The sequence below is a fragment of the Natator depressus genome, chromosome 2, assembly GCF_965152275.1.
Source record: "Natator depressus isolate rNatDep1 chromosome 2, rNatDep2.hap1, whole genome shotgun sequence".
NCBI classification, from domain to species: Eukaryota; Metazoa; Chordata; order Testudines; family Cheloniidae; genus Natator; species Natator depressus.
The window spans coordinates 62,173,599-62,194,828 of record NC_134235.1 but is presented as its reverse complement, the minus strand read 5'-3'; the positions used below and the strand labels follow the sequence as shown (position 1 = coordinate 62,194,828).

The following is a 21,230-nucleotide window of genomic DNA, read 5'->3' as shown; positions in this document are numbered from 1 at the left end:
GCACTGCATGCACTTTTGTATGCCAGTTTGCAATAATGTTTCCCTATTTTTTGTTGTCGTGTTTCTAAAGCACAAATCATTTTCTCAGCCACAAGCCACACCTCTGTCAAGCTCAAGATCAAAACAGTGTTTCATTCTGTTGATACCAATGAGTTCAATTCTTTTATTGATAAGACATTACTTAGGCTCAATCAGTTTATTAATCAAAAATAGATAAATCAGCACAATACAGAAAGTTAATACATCACCGGTCTGGAGAGCAGTCTTGTAACATTCAGTTTGTCCCAAAGTATGAGCTCCCTTTGACTTATATTTATGCCCCACTTGTTTACAACAGATAGAAAATCCTCAAATCCACTGTATTAACAAAGCCTTATATCTCTTTTCTCCTCTAGTCTTATACCTATTTCGCAAGCCATAAAGACATCTGTACCAAACAGATCCAGTTCATATAACTATCTGTACCTGGAAGACGGTGCTTATTTCACAAGCCTCAACAGAACGTACATCTCATTTTCTGACAGACTCTACCCATGCAAAGAACAGAACTACCTGTACAAAAACAGGGACTGCAAGAGTTTAACTGCTAGTAGATTGCCACAATAAGCTGAACATGAGTATAGGTCACAGTTCTAAACTTAGCACAAGTCTAAAGCGTTCTAAAAATATATGATATACCTTCCTTCTTTCTTGTTAATAACTTTCTTAGTTTAGTTACACAACACACCTTATCCAATTACCCATATAATTACAGTAATAAAGCAGTATATATATTTGGGTTAATATGTCTGAGAGAATTGATTTCAGAGTCCTTAATACAAATCCATTCTTTATCTGGTGAAACTACCACTGTAACATGGCACTATAGCTTCTCAGACAATAGTTTTCTGCTTCACCTTTGGTCAAGCCATAAAGCATTGTGGGGCTCTGGTTCAGTTCAGTTACCAATTCTGGACATTTTCCAAAAGAACAGAATTATGCTAAAAGATCTGATTAAACAACACACATGCTATCACAGAGCCCATAGCGTTCTGAAGAAGTAAACTTATTTCTTTCAAATACATGACAAGAGTCTTGTTCATTTTTTTGGCACTGATTAATAAACCTGATTCTTTTCTAATTTATAAGCACAATCAAGATTCCATCCCTGGAGGTAAAATGTATTTTCCTGTAAGCGATATTAAAATGTGATCTAGGGCAATTATTATGTCACTGAATGAAAATTTGTCAGATTAATAGACCAATTCTACTGAGGTAACATAAGATAAATCACTGCAAGGTAAGCTAAGCATTCTGGTGTTCTGCCACTTGCAATGCACAACATGAGTTTAATTATGAAACTTGCAACAAATAACTCTATTTACAGATAGCTACCCTGCCCCATGGAATGGATGTTCAATCAAAAAAATAGATTTGCTGAAATATAGAAAATGCACTACTAAAAACAGGGGCATAATTATAAATCAATGCTTCGGTCTCTTCATTCTTACTGGGAAAACGGTGCAGGCTCTTCCAGGCTGTAAGACATTTTAAAAGTACAAATTACTTCACTGTCATCGTCTATGATAGTATCTTGCTTGGTGAAGTCAGTTATTCTATATGCAATTATAGCAAACAGTGGTATAAAAATTTAATAATAAATAACAACAATAATAACATCATAATTTAAATTGGTGGTGGAAATCGTGGAGCTACCTTTTCCAAAGGATACTGGTAATAAAGATACTTTATTATCATGGAAGGCTATGTTCATTTTTAAAAGCAATGACTGCTACTAAAAATTTGATTCTTGAAGCACTGGAGACATCTGCAAAACCAGAACTAATACACTGCAATTCTATCCTATCAGAAATCGCAAAGTTGGGGGTCATGTGGTACCCATGACGAAGGTGGCTACCTAGTCTCGGACCTCTTCACTCCCTACATATCAATTCATCTCTAATAATTACTTTCTTGGCAAATTGGCAGTAAGTTTCTGTCATCAATGTTGAAATTGATCCCCTGAATAAACTTTAAACTCTTGACTATGGATTCCAATGAAAAGGCAACAAAAGATCTGACCCTGCATCACCTAAGCAGCTGGAAGTGGAGACCGCAGGGCCTCAGCAAAACCTAACTCAGGATATCATGGCACCAAAGGAATTCCTCACAACTGGATTTAATGTCAAAAGACATTTGTGGTCTCTCTAAGGATGTATGTGATATAAAATCCCAAATGGCTGACTTGGAAAATGAGCTACAAAGGGAAATTAAAGAAGAAACAGCCTCCTTAAACTTACACTAGACAAAGTGGAAGAAAATAGGATGACTTAGAAAACAGATCTCAAATAAACAACTTTTGCCTCTTGGGCATTGCTGAGGGTTTAGAGGGGAAGAATACTATCAGCTTTCTTCAGAAGCAGCTCTCTGACATACTTAAATTGGAGCCCCAGCTGCTCCCATTAGATATTGAAAGGGCTCATCAAATGCCTGATACTACAAGCCAGGATTCTGGCAAGCCCAGACTCATCGTCTTCAAGCTACTGACTAGCTTGAAGATGATAAAGTAACGTTAATGAAAGCTGCCAGAAAACCTAAAACCTTTATGTACAAAGGCCACAATTTTTCTCTTTTTCCTGCCTTCTCAGCTGAGCTTAGCAAAAAAAAAGGGTTGCATTCAGTGCACAGGGGCTGACTTTCATTTTCCTGGGTGGGTGTTCCACCCCGAGTCCCTGCCCCCACTCCCGCCAGCACCTCCCCCCTGCCACCGAACAGCTGATCGGCGGGTGGCTAGTGGATGCTGAGCACCCACCTTTTTTTCCCCTGGGTGCTCCAGCTCCGGAGCACCCACAGACTCAGCACCTATAATTCAATAGCATAAAGCAAATCCTGAGGGGGACCAACCTCAGATACAGCATCAAATACCCATCCACTTTCACTATAGATTTAGAAGGTTCCACAGTATTTTGCATAACCCCCTCTGAAGCTTCACAGACACTTCAAAGACTGAGACCAGATTTGACCAAAAATAGCAGAATGTTTGTTTCATCCTGAAAAGCATACCTCAAGAAGTTTAAAAATTAGTTTGTTTTCCCATGCATCCTCATATATATATAGTAATATTCACTTATATCATTTTCCAGCTCCTAGCAGATAACCAGCTAGACTGAACTCTTCTGTTGATCTGAACTGAGCAATAAGGACAACCGAATAATGCTGCAGTGCATAGACTAACCATTTAACACTAAGCTGAGGTTTATAGCAATATCTGCTGACTGAAGTATTATCTGCACTAACCATCGCAACTTGCACCGCTAGACAGAATCTCTTCACTAGCTCTGCCTCTCATGGATTGTGTTACGGTGACCACAAGTCCTTTGGAATAGGCAACACTCCTGACATGTAAAGTACACTATAACCTTAAATAGCACTAGTTATTCAATTTGTGCAGAGCATTGGACATACTGTGAATATCATTTTATCTTGCATTTTTCATTTTTAGATTTCATACTAATTTATATTTGATTTACCAGATCAGTTGTAAATGTAGATGTGATGAGTTTGTTTATATGTATATGCATACAGTGGAGCCTCAGAGTTATGAACACGTTGGGAATGGAGGTTGTTTATAACTCTGAAATGTTCGTAACTCTGAACAAAATGCTATGGTTGTTCTTTCAAAAGTTTACAGCTGATCATTGATTTCACACAGCTTTTAAACTTTATTATGCAGAAGAAAAATGCTGCTTTTCCTTTATATCTTTAGTAGTTTATGTTTAACACAGTACTGTAGTATATTTGTTTTTTTGTTTTGTTTTGTTTAGGTCTCTGCGGCTGTCGGATTGGGCACTTCCATTTCCAAATGGGGTGTGTGGTTGACTGCTCAGTTCGTAACTCTGGTGTTCATAACTCTGAGATTCTACTGTACATAGTAGAGAGGCTGAGGGAACTGGGGTGTTTAGTCTGCAGAAGAGAAGAGTTGTGGGGGGGGATTTGATAGCAGCCTTCAACTGAGTGAAGGGGGGTTCCAGAGAGGAGGGAGCTCGGCTGTTCTCAGTGGTGGCAGATGACAGAACAAGGAGCAATGGTCTGAAGTTGCAGTGGGGGAGGTCTAGGTTGGATATTAGGAAACACTGTTTCACTAGGAGGGTGGTGAAGCACTGGAATGGGTTACCTAGGGAGGTGGTGGAATCTCCTTCCTTAGAGGATTTTAAGGCCTGGCTTGACATGATTTAGTTGGGGATTGGTCCTGCTTTGAGCAGGGGGTTGGACTAGATGACCTCCTGAGGTCTCTTCCAGTCCTAATCTTATATGAGTCTATGATTCTATAAGTATACATAAAATCTGTAGGTAGGAATATATTATACATATTCTAGAATGCCCAATAGTATATACAAAATTATATTTGACTTAAAATATATTTGTATTTAGAAATGTTTAGACTATTATTAGATAATATAGGGAGGGGAAGAGAGGATGGAACTGAAGCCATCAGAGGTCTGAACGTGCCCACACTGGGGCACGTTTTAAGTCTGGGGGGTTGGTTTGTTTATTTTGGGTTCATTTTCCCCCAGGTTTTACAATTTTTGTTGATATATGGTATTTCCATCTTGTGCGTGTTTTTATATATGTTATAAGAAAAGGAGTACTAGTGGCACCTTAGAGACTAACCAATTTATTTGAGCATAAGCTTTCGTGAGCTCATCGATGAAGTGAGCTGTAGCTCACAAAAGCTTATGCTCAAATAAATTGGTTAGTCTCTAAGGTGCCACTAGTACTCCTTTTCTTTTTACGAATACAGACTAACACGGCTGCTACTCTGAAACCTGTATATATGTTATGTGTTTATATTTTATATAAAAACAATAAAAATATAGTTTTTTTTAAAAAAGAAATTGCAAAGTTGGGAAAGATTGTATTTGCAAGGAAAACAAAATCCTTCTGAGAGAGACAAGGTGGGTGAGATAATATCTTTTATTGGACCTACTTCTGTTGGTGAAAGCGGCAAACTTTCAAACTACACAGAACGCTTCTTCAGATGTCTAAATATCCACCTGTGACCCTCTGAGTATCTTTCCCAGGCCAGAAAAAGAGCTTTGTATAGCTCAAAAGTTTGTCTCACTCCCCAACAGACCTAAATCCAATAAAAGACATTACCTCACCCACCTTGTCTCTCTAATATCCTGGGGCCAATATGGCTGAAACAACACTGAAAACAAAAATCCTACCAGTTCAGTTTTTCACTTCTGGGAGCATGCTCAGGTTAAAATTAACAACGTTGTAAGAAATACCATTGATCAAAAGTCAATTATGTTTCAGCAGAACGGATTGACTGTTAAATGCTCATAGATTCTGTGTCTCCGTCAATCATAGGAAGCTATACTGGGTCAGACCAATTGTTCATCTAGCCCAGTGTGCTCTCTCCATACGGACCAGTATCAGAGATTTAGGATGGGAGGCATACAGAAAAGAGCAGTTGGAATGATCCATCCCTGTCTTCTCCTCTTGGTTTTCTGGTAGTCAGAAGTTTAGGGTTACCTTGAGCATGAGGTTGCATCCCTGATCATCTTGGATAATAGTCATTCATGGACCTATCCTCCCTGCACACATCTAGTGCTTTTTTGAACCCAGCTTACTTTTAGCTATCACAGCATCCCATGGCAATGAGTTCCACAGGGTAGTTCTGTGTTATGAGAAAAGTACTTTCTCTTGTTTGTATTAAACCTGCTCCCTATTAAACAAATATTTTGTGTTTCTCACTCTACATTTTATTTTTATGGTAGGGAAGAAATAGGCAGGAGGGATTCTGATCTTTGCAAACTATGTAAAGAGTGTTCAGGAGACAGTGTTGGCCTATAGCATTGTAATCAACCTTGTCTGAAGACCCCTTCCCAGGCTGTGGAAGCTTTTTCAGCCAAATGGAGTAAGGGCTGTAGAGAGAGGCTGTGAGGATTAAGTTCTGTACCTTAAGAGACTAACATGGAAGAGTTTGTAATGTGGCTAGGCTGGACTGCCTTGTTGCACTTCAAGAGGAAATGCATTGGTCTTTCTCTGAGCCTGGAGACAGTTTCCTACTTATTTTTGTCCATCCCTCTTCTGGATCTGCTGTAATTACTCCAAATAAAACAAAACTGAGGAAGTTTCTGGAAATAATGAATAGGAGATTGTATCTCATTCTACCTACTTTGCCCAAGGTAGAGTGAGAGTGGGATGTGAATAAGAGCTTTCAGTTCTCCTAGACTGCAGCCTTAACAATTCTAAAGTTTCATTGGTTGTTGGTGTCTGCTCAAGAATTTATCTCAAATTAAAAATCAACACTCTCCTTCTGGCAAATTATTCTCTACTGAAAGGAATTTGTCTGCTTCCATCAGAATGCTTGGCTTTTGTTGTTATTTTTACTTAACCCTTCTATTAAGTGTCCCTCCTTTTAATAAGCCTTTAAGCTTGCATAGTATGTGCTCACAGATCAATCAAAGGTATAGTATTTTGACACTTGAAAAGGGGACCTTTCCCCGCCCCAGAGAACATTCTACTACTTTATCTCTTTGAAACTGAATTTTATATATATAAATGGAAAAAAAACTTACCTTGATTAATTAATGTAATATGTTACTTTCACACCTGATGGGGAATGTGGTATGCTTGAGACATTCTTCCATTCAAAAGGACTTTTTCCTGGATGCCACTGGACACCATAAACAGGGGATTTATATGCTGCCATAAACAAATTTTCCATCAGTGCACATATTAGGTCTTCACTCAAGTCATTGCATGCACAATTTTATTACAATGAATACATTACTACAGTTCTCACTAATAATTAGTGGGTTCTCTAACAGGAACACAAAGCCTTAAGCAGCAAGTTGGATCTCTGTTGTGAAAATTTATTCCTATCCAAAAAGTTTCAGGCCAAGAACAATATTTATTTAAGTTTAAAAAAATAATTTGGCCAGTTATATAGTATGAGAACTTAAAGTTACAATTAAAATTAAGTATATTGTTAAAAGAAAAAGGGTTTCATGCTATATAAACAAGTTTCTGCAGGTTATTGTTCCCCCTTCGTAATCTGATTGTTTTAGTTGCAGTATTAAAAAACTGAAAAAAGAATTGTTTCATTTAAAAAAATGAGCGAGTGCTAGGAGTTTTGTTAACTGCACAGCAGTTACTATCGAGCTCCAGTACTAGTCTAGAATGTACATACACCATACAGTTAGCCTGCTGCATAGCTTCTAGCAGAACAATGACTAAATCCTCTCTCTAGCATTCTCTAGTGAATCAAGACATATGCTTCTGGAGTTAAACATTCAGACGAAGGCACTGGTAATGCAGGAGTCTCTTGGAAGAGAGCAGTTACCAGCTTTCCCTGTGCTGGAGGCACAGATAAACAGAGCAGCATGGAGAGGCAGCATCAGTATCAGTAGACAGCCAGCAGCAGAAGTCCAGAGTAGACACATTGCACTAAGGAGGGGTTTAAACTACAAAAATGGAAGTGGTGCTTCCACGTCTTGTCCCTCAGCACTGAAAATATTCTGTTGATAAAGTGTGCTGACGTATCTGGTGTGGAGCAGTTGGGTGAGAGAGGGAACACGTATACTCAGAGACATGCACATCAAAAGCCAAGTGCAAAGACATAGGTTATCTCTAGAGTCCAGACTGAACACAGTCCAATCAATTGAAAGGCAGGCAGTGCTGACACTCCTCTGATTATCCTAACATTAAATGTGTATTATGAACTAGTAACACCGCTACCACGCTCACTGAGATCTTCCACAATAATAATAATTACAATCACGGTTTACACTGGAAACTGATCGCTACCTTCCATTGTGGATGCAAACTCTATCTTTCCATCTGTGTTAGTTGTCAGAACCTTACAGAAGTTGGTTACTTTCTCATTCTTTCTGAAATTCTGCAGCAAACAAATGACAGAAAAAAACTGTTATATTTATAGATTTAGAAGAATAAACTCAGTTGAATTCACTAAATCAAATAGTCAAATACCTTAATGGAGACACTCCACTTGTGAAAGTGTGCCGTCAAAGGCTCAGTGGCAAGTTTTTGCAACAAGTCATCTGGAAAATTCTGGAACATCCTGCTGTCTTTTGCAGCTTGTACAAAAAAAGAAAGGAATATTCTGACTATTGTATTATCAATGGAACGTCATTAATAGGATGGGGATACATGTGATAAAGTACTGACTGAATTCATTTCAAATCCTTTTGATTCTGTTCTTTTGTTAGACTTTATTAATCAAGAAAACCCCTGAAATATACTCACATGTGTGTAATACAGCTCCAGCAGACTTCACCCTTGCACTTCTCACCAGGCCATATGCTGAAGCCCTGATCTATTGAGGTCCTGATTCTGCCACCTTTGTTCACACTGATTAGAACCCTATTCTACCATTAATTTCAGTGGGACTACCCACAAGATAAGGTATTACTCTATGTAATTAAGAAAGGCAGAATTGTCTAAATAAGGCAAGGCAACAGCATTTAGTCCATTAATTACTGGCAATCAATTGGAGAAATCCTGCTCATTGCTGTGAGATAAAAAGCCACAGAAAGCATCATTCAGAGTCAGATTCTGCTACCCATATGCTGACTTGCATCTCATTCTGGAGGCAGACCAACTGCTTTCAACGCTATGTGTTATACCACCAAGAAGAACAGTGCTGCCATTTATGATTAGAAGTGAGCCAACCTGTGAAGTTCTAATCCAAATGTCTCCAACGCTTGGAGGTGTTTGGATCCAAACATTTTATTCAGCTCATTACAGAGTTGGGGGACTAGACCTAAATTTTGGATCTCGGACGAAACTTCCCCAAAGTTCATGGCTGTTCAGAGCCACAATTTTGATTTTGGCCTCTCTGTATGTACCTGTGGCCTGCAAATAGTTTGCTCTCAGACCTCTTATTTTATATTCATAGAGTTCTATTGCTAGAACAATATCAACATAATAAAAACATTAGTCGCACCTGTTCTAAATCTTCAACCTTAAATGTTGGTTCATGACAAGAAAAACATTAAAAGGGGAGAGAGAAGCTCTAAAATGATTCCTGTGAAACCAAATGATATTTGTAGTGTTCACCTGTGGTAAAGTTCAATGGGAGTGAAATATTCTCAGTTTTCGGTTTAACCAGTAAGTTCTTCCCACTGGTGAGATATGTAAGCTCTTGGTGTCCCAGACATGTTCCCCAGACAGGAAAATAGTCTCCTTTATCATTAGTCTTTAAAATAAGAAGCAAAAAAAGTCAAGAAATATGTCAACACATAGAGTAATTTAGGTACATGTTAACATGCACTGGACCTTTCTAGGGTATTGGCAGATAATCTTGTGAGTGGCCTGGACATGAGAACCATGAAATGAGGACATTCCTACTATGAGGCAAGCACAGCGCTATGCATTAACAAATAGTACATCCTTTTATTTCTATGGGGGACAGGGAGTTCTGCAACATCTAGCCCTTTTATGTGCTTGACGCTTGCATAGCCAGCAATTTTGTGCTCTAGGTTCCTGGAGGAAAAATTCTGACTTTAAACAACATAAAATAGAAAGTGGCACTGTTACCTTAAAAACAATGAAACTGATATGAAATCTGAGCTAAGGGCAAAACTGGGGTAAGGGAAGAAAGAAAGAATAGCTAATAAAAAGCAGAATGAAACTAGTTTTTGTAACTTAAAGAAGCACATATGGCTCTGAATATTCTCAGAGAGATCTGGACAGTGAGAAGGTGGCATTTTTACACAGTAGTTTTTCTGACCGCACACAGGTTTTAAAAGCTCTGTTGTCTCCCAAACGTTAAGGTGCTACCTCCATCTTAACTATATCACTGACACTGTGACCCTAAAAGCTCACATAGGTCCTTGCTCCTACAGTAAAATGTTGAAATATTGAATATCTATGCAAAGAAGCTCCAACGGTATCACAGTATATTTAGAGCTAGGCTTGGAAGGATTAGATATTAGATACATATTAGTAAAAGTCAATTTCACCATACATACACAAACCCATGAAAAAATAATTCCATCAATGATAACTGAAATGTACAAATAAGCAAAGTAAGGAAAATGCTGCTTCAGAACTTATGAGAGTTTCATTAAGGGTATTTACTTTTGTATATTTGCACATGTGGTCATGACAATTTATATTTAAATGGTATAAAGCTTTAAACATGTTGAATTTCAGCATCTACTGTCATTAAATAATTATCTCACCCACCCTGTTTTCTCACTCTCCCCATAATTTCCTGCAACTGTGGAAATTTAAATTGATAAAAATCTAAAAAAATGCTTCAAAATAAACATCAATATTATCTGTAAAAATATTAAAAAACTTAAAACAAATTATGGCAAGCCTATTTATAGTCATCTGCCATGTAAATACTAGATGTGTAAAGCTTGCTGCTCCTTTCACTTACTCTGGTGCACGTGAGGAATGAATGATGTCAAAAGAGTTTAAGTGAAACCATAATCAAGCCCTTAACATGTACTCCCCTTATATTCACTGTCCCTAAAAATGAGCCTAGATGCTAACCACATATTTAACATCACTAAAGACTGAATTTTTTTTTCAATGTAGCTGAGAAAAGTGTAAGGCAAAACTCCCATTGGCTTCAAATGGACTAGGATTTCACCCCTTGCGTGTACATGTAATTTAAGAACACAGTCACACCAAGTAATCTCTTATTTTGAATTTGACAAGGAAAAGTGGGAAGAGACATGGACATGAATTTAAAAGAACAGTAGAAATTCCAGTCATCTTCATACATGCAAACATGCTCTTGACCGTCTCGGCCCGCCAGGGGCTTACCCTGACAGGCCACATGCCAAAGGTTGCCAATCCCTGGCATAGACCATGTCTACAAAGATCTTCTCTCAAACTCTGTATCTAAAGAACGACACAAGCAATTTATTGAGTTGCTGTGAAATGTTCATATTTCATGATCACTACTGTTTACTGTATGGTCCCCCCATCAGACTCTATGGCCCTTGCATGCTTACTCACATGTTTAACTTAACACATTGTGCATAGTTTCATTGAGGTAAATGGGACTACTCACACTACAGAAAGGTAAGCAAGTCTTTGCAATATCAGGGTCTATGACAACCAGATGGCAATGCCCAAGAAAAAAGATGGCGGGGAGAACACAAACTGCACAGAAAAGTGACTTGTACCCTCAGATACGTGTATACATCAGACCAAACACACATTGTACTGACCCCCAGTTATTTCACAGTGGCCACCTGTGCAATGAGAAAGACCCAGAGCACAGACAATCATACACAACACTATCCAGGGTGAAGCACCTACCATTTTGAAATAATCTCTATAAACCAATACCAGTGAGAAAATATCACTGTGTTTTCCTTGGCTGCTGTATGCTGTATTCTGCACAGCAGGGTATGTAGGAATTCTGATTGCAAGCTAATGTTTCCTGATGCTGCATCAGTTTATGCATTGTACATATTATGCTTTAGGGCTGGTCACATTTTTTTTGAAATTAGACTTTGCTACAGTGGTTTTCACTGAAATTTTTAATTTGGATGAAAAAAATGCATAACAATCACTTTTTTGACCAGCTCCACTATAAAGGTTCCCACCAAAAGAGAGAGAGACTGACCTCTCTTGAGGTAAAAGATTAGTAAAATGGAGAGATTCACTGCCGCCAGGACCTTGGAAGATCAGACTTCTACTTCAAGATAGGCCAAGTGGGACACAACTAACCTTTGAAAAAACTGACTCTTAGAAAATGAGAATTAATTATTTATCTTCAGTGATGAATCAGAGCATCACTGGCATATTCCAGAAGAAACAGCCTCACTATAAATTATGTTATCCATATAAATCTAGATAATTCTCTGTAAATAATTTTTTTCTACCCGGCTGCCTTACTGTGCGATGAATCAAGCTCACTTCTAAGGTATTGTGTACTGATTTGCAGTTACTGGGGGTCAAATTCAAAGGAAATTTGTAAAATGTGTGACTCACATTAACTTACACTTTCCCCTCCCACACACACACACTAAGACACACTTAGATCTATTGAAATCTATTTGCCCATGTGTAAGAATAAGGGAATTTGAGTGGGTGAGTGCCAAAAGAAGTTGTAAATAACATCACTTTAGGGTCTCTTTAGACTCCCTTTAATGCTATATAATGATATGACTTGAGTAAACTGTATATGTACAGAATTAATGCATTTAACATTTAAACATTCCCTGTTTTTGGATGGTATCATTATTATTTACTATTTTTATTGCACCAGTGCCTAGAGGCCCCAGTCAAGAATACAGGCTTCATTGTGCTAGGCTCTGTATACACATGTAAACAAGACTGTCCCAACTCCCAGAGATCAGAGTCTACGACAATGATGAAATCTAAGAGGTGGAGGAAACAGATAGGAAAAAGGATGAAACAGTAAAATTCACACAGGTAGAGTAAACAGCAGGCCCAGCTTGCCATCTGCATTGCTATGTATCATGCACCTAAACTTCTACTCCAGGCACCTCTCCTTTTCCTACGGGCTATAGTTTGAAATTCACAGCTGACTTCTAGCTAACTGATCTATTCTGTTTTTTCCAGTCCCTTTCTTGCAGCATCAACTTGTCTTAGCCACTTCTTCTCATTGCAGCATACTTATTAGGCTATTTCCTTCATCATAGCTCATATCTGCCTTCATTATGCATAACAGAAGAGAGGCAAAATATCTGTATTTTGTTAGGATAGATTTGTACAGTTAAATATGTTGGGGAAAGTATGTTAACTACAGTTAGCAAAGAGTGTAGCCAAGATTTTCAGAAGTGACCCATTATTTTGAGGTCCTGACTTTTTGGGTGCTCAACCTGAAACACTTAAAGGGCCTGATTTTCAGAAAGTGCTGAGCACTCACCCAAACCCCTGAAAATCTTGGCCTGATTTAGTGTTGAGCAGATCATCTGAGCACTTCTACTTCATAAAAAATACACTGGATACCAAGAAAGTTTGTGTAAGTGTTGGCAATAAGGGTGACTAAGCTAAATTTTACAAGTAATGTTGTACAAATAAAGAAATTAACAATTGACTTCACTTAAATTATTTAGCGATGGGCCTCAAACCTTAAAGTTCAGATTCTAATTTTCTGAAGTTTGGAGGTGTTCAGTTCAGACCTGCATCTAAAGCTATTAGATGATTTGTTACACACACATACTAACAGTCAGCTGCTTATTAACAGGCTAACAGGAATATACTGCACTCCAGTTGGAGACTGTCCAAATATAAGCCTCCCATGATTTTGGTCCATGAACATTGACAATAACCAGAACAGTTTTTCCTTTAAGTGGTTACTTTTAGTGCCTTCTTGTAAAATATCCTAGCAACCCTAGAATATTCTGAAGTCTTAAGACTAACACCACCTCCTGGGAAAAGTACCCTGAAAAACAATAAAGTATTATTACACGTAAATAACTACATGTCCAGGCATAATATAATGGGTAAACATGGACAAGACTGATAAGAACCCTAGACCTAAACTCACTGGAGGCAAACACCAAACCATATGATCACAATGCCTATGTGCTACAGTAAATTCCAACACTTCAAAAAAGAGGTGGGGCCTGCTGATAATAATTAAAGATAATATTTTCAGAGTGAAAAGAACCTGAAGCTAAAACATACAAGCCTTATAAGATAAAAGGACATATATAGCATTCTGATCCGAAGCTTCCATATACGATTCAATGGATGCAGATACTTTCTTTTACAGAGTCAGATTCTCACAGCCCTTACTTAACATAGCAGGGCAGCAAGATTGGGTATGGCCCACCCTTACTCACTTGTGCAGCCCTCCTCAGATTGCACCTCTGATCACAGATGATCAGATGGGGATGAAAAGTATGGGGATGAAAAGTAAGCAGCAGCTACTTGACCACTGCTCCCTTTTGCAAGTAGGTGGGTGTTGAGGGGGAAAGAGTGGGAATAGACTTGGCTCTGTCCTCTCCAATAGCCAGCCAGATATGTTGGCCAAGTTGACAACAGAGTCTTCACAAAAAGGAGTGAAATTAGTTACTCCCTCCCCATGGGAGCAAGGAAGGACTTGTCACTCTGAGTTACAGGTCATCCTGGTGCTGGACACCTATGTGCCACCTCTCACTCAAGGTGTGTTTGGCATTCTACAGAACATAAAGACATGGTCCTTGTCAAAAACAGTCTGCAATCTAAGAACCTAGCACTGCCACCTTTACTTACATTGAGTCACAGCTTACTTCATGAGTAATCCCAATGAAACTATTCATGGAGTAAGGTGGCATGAGTAAGGGTGGCAGAATCAGGCCCTCTGTTGACACAATATCATAAGGGTTGAGTTGGGTGGAGCAAGGAACAAGGCAGAAGAAGTTTCAAGGAGGAAGTGTGGGAGGAAGAGGGTGAGACAGTAGAAAAAGCATGGAGAGGGTTGGAAGAGGAGAAGAGAAGGAGTAAGGAGGGGAACAGTGAGTAAGCAAACTGCAAGGGCCATGAAATAGCTTTGGCAAAATGAAGGCCATCACTGAAAGGAGGTACGGACAACATGGTGGGCTGCTGGCTTCCATTCAAATGCAGCTCCTATCACCCTGCACACAAGCAGAAAGGGGTGTAAAGTGAAGTACTTGCAGCCATGCTGCTATCTGACAGATACACATTTCTAAGGAATGGACACAAATGATTTCCTCTTTTAGCAGGGGTGTGTGCATGTGCAGTACTTAGCACACACCTGCAAGAAAGAGGAAGATTAGACTTGCATTCCCTACTTAGGAAAATGAAGTATCTGAGTTTGGAATCACCAAGGGTAAAACCAAGAACTTAACAGTAAAACAACAGTGGCTCTGATAACATGAAGCCTTTCTAAAATATATGTTAATGAACATTTCAATAGGAGACTGATGCACAAAACTTACCCATTAATAGACTGGGAAATTTCATCATACTCTTCTTCTAAAAGAGTTAGTCTGAAATCCCAACAAAGATAGTTACAGGATCGATCTGAAACTTCACCACATTTTACCATTAAAATACCAAAGATACTTAATACAAACCATCTGAAATGAGCATGGAAAGTGTATAAGATGTATGTATGAAAAGTAAAGAAAAGAGTAATTCTAGGTCATTAAAGGCAAAATCTGCCACCCTCACTGCTATGAATGGTACCTTACTTTTCAGATAGTCTATGATGAGTGAACAACTACAAAATGTGAAATACTGGCTAGACAGTGGGACTGCTAAAAAGGACCGGAGGGTTACAATGGACCACAAAATGAATATGAGTCAACAATGGGATGCAGTTGCAAAAAAGCCCCGTACATTCTTGGGTGTATTAAGTGGAATGTCATATGTAAGACACAGGAGGTAATTGTCCCAGTCTACTTGGCACTGGGGTGAGGCCTCAGCAGAATTACTATGTGTAGTTCGGGGCACCACACTTTAGGAGAGATATGGAAAAATTAGAGAGAGTCCAAAAGAGAGCAACCAAAACAATAAAAGGTTTAGAAAAAGCTGAACAATCAGGACAGATTAAAAAAATCTGGGGATGTCTAGTCTTGAGAAAATAAGACTAAAGAAAGATCTACCAACAGTCTTCAAATATGCTAAAGTCTGTTATAAGGAGGATGGTGATCAATTGCTCTGCATGGCTGCTAAAGGTAGGACAAGAAGTATTAGGCTCAATCTGAAGTAAGTGAGATTTAAGTTAGATATTAGGATAAGCTTTCTAACTGTAAAGATAGTTAAATTCTGGAATAGGCTTCCATGGGGAACTTGTGGAATCCCTGTAATTGGAGGTTTTTAAGAACAGGTTGGATAAACACCTGTCAGTGATGATCTAGGTTTACCTAATCCTGCCTCAGCACACAGGGCTGAACTAGATGACCTCTCGAGGTCCCTTCCAGCCTTAAATTTCTATGATTCCATGAATGGTACCTTACTCTTTAGGGAGTCTCACTGGGCCAGTTCATGCCCCCTGGAGCCACACATGGACAGGACGGTCTGCATACAGAGCTCACCCTTTTCACACAGAAGTGGGGGCTGCATCAACTTCTTGATCCTGTCTCCATACCAATAAGCCTCAAAAAACTTAGTCAGAAAAGACAACATAGTCTCCCTGGCCCCTCCCTCCAACCCATGAGGCTTTGGGAACAATGCTCAAATAAATTTGTTCGTCTCTAAGGTGCCACAAGTACTCCTTTTCTTTCTGCGGATACAGACTAACACGGCTGCTACTCTGATCCCTGGAAGTGTGTCTCCACTGGAGACATGGTGCCAGAGATGATGCAGAGGCATAGGGCTCTCATGTGGATGACTCTGCCCTCCCATGGATCCCCTAGGATCTTCCAGATCCCTAGGGATTCATCAGATTTGAAGGAGGGACCTACAACAAGAGTGTGGGATGCAGTGGCGGATTTAGAGTTAGTGGGCCCTGTGCACAGCTTCATTTTCGGGGGCCCCCCCTTGGGCTCTGGGCTGGGGCAGAGGGTTGGGGTCTGGGATGGGGTGAGGGCTCTGGGAGGAAGTTTGGGTGCGGGGTGCAGGCTCTGGGCTGGGACAGGAGGTTGGGGTGCAGGTGGAGTCAGGGGGGCAGTGCTTACCTTGGGTGCTGCGGCTCCCAAAGTGACCGGCACACTCCTTTGGCAGTGGTTCCTAGGCCGGGGGGGAGCGGAGGTCTCTGCGCGCCGCTGCCTACAGGCACTGCTCCCACAGCTCCCATTGGCTGCAGTTCCCAGCCAATAGGAGCTGTGGAGCTGATGCTCAGGGCTGGGGTAACGTGCAGAGGCACTCCACCCCCAGGGGCCGCAGGGACATGCCAGCCACTTCCAGGAGCAGTGCGGCGTGGCGGGAGGGAGACCGTGTGGGCAGGGAGCCGCCTTAGCCCTGCTGCGCTGTTGCTGGCACATCTCTGCACGCCCCTTGGGAGGAGGAGGGCAGGGGGTCTCCGTGCGCTGCCTGGGGTGGGGGCAGCATGCGGAGCCACCTCCCCCCACCAGGGGCATGCAGAGACTGCTGCGCCACCAGCCGGGACTCAGGAGCAGGTTGTCAGATGAGATTTGTCCTGCATTTTGTGGGGCCCCTGTCATTGGGGGCCCCATGCCACAGCACAGTCTGTTTCACGGTAAATCCTCCCCTGGTGGGATGACCTCTTCAAGGAGATCCCTGTAGTGATTTCATCCCCGTGCCCCTGAATTTGCTGGAGCCTGGGAACCACGGGCCCATACAACTCCCCGCCCCTGAGCACAGAGCAGCCATATTAACGTATCAGTAAAGTCTTCTGTAAGATTAGATGATCAATAGTACTGCTCAGGCCGTTTCATCAACATCAAGAGCGCTCTTAAAAGGTAGTTGTGTTGTTGTCCATGCCAATGAACAGAATCATTTTAAAATTACAAAGCCAACATGGAAATAAGAAACTTTGTTTCCTCACCCCCACGTGTACAATTTTTCTTGTTGTCCTGGACACCTTTGGTCTGTAGTCTCAGTTTAAAATATTTTAACCTTCAAATTGTGGTCAAAAGAATTTTTCATTATACTTTCTTGTCAGAGATTCAGCTTAGAGCATGATACAATAATATCCTCAGAGAAAGGAACTTTTGGAAGATATTTCTTCTTGTTTAAAGGGAAATAGAATAATTACCATAGTTGGCACCTTGTACAATGCACAGCTACACTGAGCTACACAACTCAGATTCTAAACTACTGGGGAAAAATGTTTTTCTAGTGAGAATTGGAAGCTGATGCTCTTTCGTATACTGCTTTAATTTTAGTTCCTTGGAAAGAAACTCCATCAAGAAATTGTTTGAATTAATTGAAAGTTCAGTGCTTTCCTGTGAACACAAAACTTTGTATTGTAGCTATTTTACCTGGCAGAGACCAAATCTATTCTCAATTATAAATATGCAGCCCTGTTTACGTCATTTGGGTCGCATGCTTGTAAACAAAAGTAAGATTTGGCTTTAAGAGGTGTGGGGATTTGGTTTTGTTTAACACTAGAGTGCTGAACTAAAATTGTAACCATTCAGTTAAAAAAAACCACCCCAAACTCATGTTAAATGGTGTTGCAAATCCATTACAGGTATTGGCACCTCTGCTGTGGTGTGGCTGTGATTTACTTTCTTCATGGGACTCTTATTTGGTTTTTAATGGTTACGCCTATTGTATTACAACAGAGTGAACTGTACGTAGGAGTCATTTGATTTGGGTCTTACCTCAACAGTGAGTTTTGTCAGGTGGGTGGAAGGGCTATTATTTTACACCCACAGAAGGAAGAGGAGGCACTTTGAATTGCAAAGGACACATATCTGATTGCACAGTGATTGAAGCAGGAGTACCTCTTTAAAGTACTAACTTTCTATAAAATGCTGATTCAAATATAGTTTGCTACTGACTGTCAGCACACTGTAATGTAAATTGTTTTTGTAATTTTGTACATGTTATAATACCTTTATATTAAAAAAGAAGTAAACTTAATATAACATTCTAGGTGGATCACGCAGTCTTTTTGGTCTGTCTCTCTCAACTTTTTATTAAGAAAAATTTACAATTAAAGATTAATGTACTGTGTCAAACATTGCTTATTATTTAATCAGGATCAGGCTAATATTCAAAGTACCTGGCTAAAGATTCTGGCTTGCTGGCTGGAGAGTCATCCTGCTCCTCTGAGTATGCCAAAATGGGTGACCAAAATTCGGAATCCTCTTTTTGATGCTTCTCTTATGTACATACTTTGTGTGAAAGCTTTTGCATTACAAAGGCAGTCCATATTTTGCAATACCACATTTCCAGAGAAGTCACACTTTTCCCAGTAATGTTCAATACAAAGTCTTGCTGCTAACAGTAAAAAAAGGGAAATTAATTTGTTGCTCTCTTTGAAATGTAGAGCCTCTCCTGGAGCATTAAGGAAACAAGTGAGCTCTGGGAAGCTGGCACTTTGCGATAAGAGGAATCTCTTTAATAATTTCCTCCCAAAACCAAAATTGGAATGAATCTTATGCAAGATATGCTATGTAAGGTGCCAGTGGAAAAGTTATGATTTGCTAAATATGATAAGCTTTTTATATGTATGTCATCTTTGTGTTGTGAGTTATAAATGTGTGGTACATTGATATCTCAAGCTTGTGCTGTGTTTCTGGGTGACACCTCTAGACCAATTACAACAGCACTATCCAGACTGCGTGAGGCCCATCAAGGGCAATCAGCTGTACAATGAACCTGTTGAGAGAAGCCAGGGGCTACGCCTTTGAGTCAGCAGGACATATAGGAATATGCCTATGGACCGGGGTCTCCAAATTCTTTTCCATGCCTATCTGCTGTGAATTTGCGTTTGGGACAAAGGAAATACAAGCCATATTGCAGAGAATATAAAAAGGCAGCTGTATCACCTCCATTTTGTCTTCAATCCTGCATCTCACAGTAACTTCTCTACAAACCCATATTTGATACAGCGTTGCAGCTGGTACAAGCTAAAAAGAAAAAGCCTTTCTTGAATGCCAAGCTTGTGAAGGAGTGCATGTTGGAACTGCTGGAAGAGCTTTTTGCCAGAGATAAAAACAAAGATGACATTGTGAACCGTGTGAAGCAAATTCCCCTGTCTGATTCCACCCAATAAGAAGATTGGAGGTAATTTATGGGGATTGTTTGTCAGCACTGTTTTCTGATTTAAAAAATGCCAAATATATGCTTCTTGCAGTGGATAAATCAAATGATTTAAGCGACACTGCCCAGCTATCACTGTTTGTTAGATTTTATGGTGGTGACATTTTCAAGGAAGAATTTTTGTGCTTAATACCATTAGAAACCTACATCACCGGAGAGGTCATTTTTGAAAAAGTAAAAGGCTTTTTTGAAAAAAATGGCTTAGATCTGCAGAAAACAAATCTGCTTGTTACAGATGGGGGTCCCTCCATGACAGAAAAAGAAAAGGGCTTTGATTCATGTTTGGCAGTGATACACCCTTCATCAAATATACTTCACTGCACCATTCACTAGACTGTCCTATGCGGTAAGTTGTCTGGGGACTTGAAAAAACAATGGGTATTGTGAGGAAATTAATGAACTACACATGCTCAAATTATAGCTTGCAACACCATCTTTTTAAAGCTCTTTTAACAAGACATTTCAGCCAAATACAGTGACCTATTGCAGCACAGTGACGTTCGCTGGTTAAGTAGGGAGCATATGTTAAAGAGGTTTTTTGCGCTTCAAAAAGAAATAATAGAATTTCTTTCAAACTACAAGATGAACAAAGCTTGCAAGGTCCTGGAATTTATGAATGATGTCCTCTCTGTGTCACAGGTAGCTTTTCTGTGTGATATTACTGGTCACTTGAATTCCCTCAACTTGCAGCTCCAAGGCTGTGCAAGCAGTGTCGGCGATCTGTTTGGAAAAAACCATGCCTTTCAGACAGTCTTAACAGGAAAGATATTGCACTTCTCCACATTACGTGTTTTGGTAGAGGTGAAACTTCGATGAAAATGATGCAAGAATTCCTAAACAATTAAGGCTCCAGAGCTCAGATGTCTTGGAAGCAAAATTCAGAGAAGTGGGACTTTGTGATTTCTGGACTTAAAATGCTGACCAATTTCAGAATAGCCAGAATCTACCCTTCTATCTTTTAAAGATGTTTGGATCAACATACCTCTGTGGATCTGGGTTTTCTACCATGGGCGTTATAAAAAACCAACACCGCAATTGTCTGATAGATGAGCATTTTCACCGGTGCATGTGCCTTGCCCTGAGCTCCTCCAAAACACTCTTCATAAAGCTTGCCAGGGATCGTCACTGTCACCTTTCCCATTCGAGATTATCACAAACACAGGTAATAATGTTGATTTTTATACTTTGTTAAAAGATAGAAACTCTAATATTTATGTGGCAATCAAGGTCTTTATTAAGTGCCAACTGAAGTTTGTTTATTTTGTCAGCCTTCTGCATAGAATCATAGAATATCAGGGTTGGAAGGGACCTCAGGAGGTCATCTAGTCTAACCCTGTGCTCAAAGCAGGACCAATCCCCAATTTTTGCCTCAGATCCCTAAATGGTCCCCTTAAGGACTGAACTCACAACCCTGGGTTTAGCAGGCCAATGCTCAAACCACTGAGCTATCCCTCCCCCCCACAAATGGCACGCCTCTTGTCATAAAATTCTCAAATCGGCCCACAGGTAGATCTAATTGAGTGTTACTGCTTTACATCCTCTGCCTTGACTGCTACATGCACGCAAAATTTCACTCTTTCCTAAGTGTAGAAAATGCA

The 21,230-nt window shown here is 39.9% G+C and overlaps 1 protein-coding gene across 1 annotated transcript; it reads right to left on the bottom strand.

Annotated features, from left to right (window-relative positions):
- Positions 1-1,395: 1,395 nt before the first annotated feature.
- On the bottom strand, positions 1,396-20,640 carry LOC141981848 (gamma-glutamyl hydrolase-like). Its single transcript, XM_074943483.1, is given in 8 exon segments — positions 1,396-1,509; positions 6,563-6,693; positions 7,798-7,888; positions 7,981-8,087; positions 9,070-9,208; positions 13,306-13,390; positions 14,892-15,032; positions 20,615-20,640. Coding segments are annotated over 8 exon segments (834 nt in total).
- Positions 20,641-21,230: the final 590 nt, after the last annotated feature.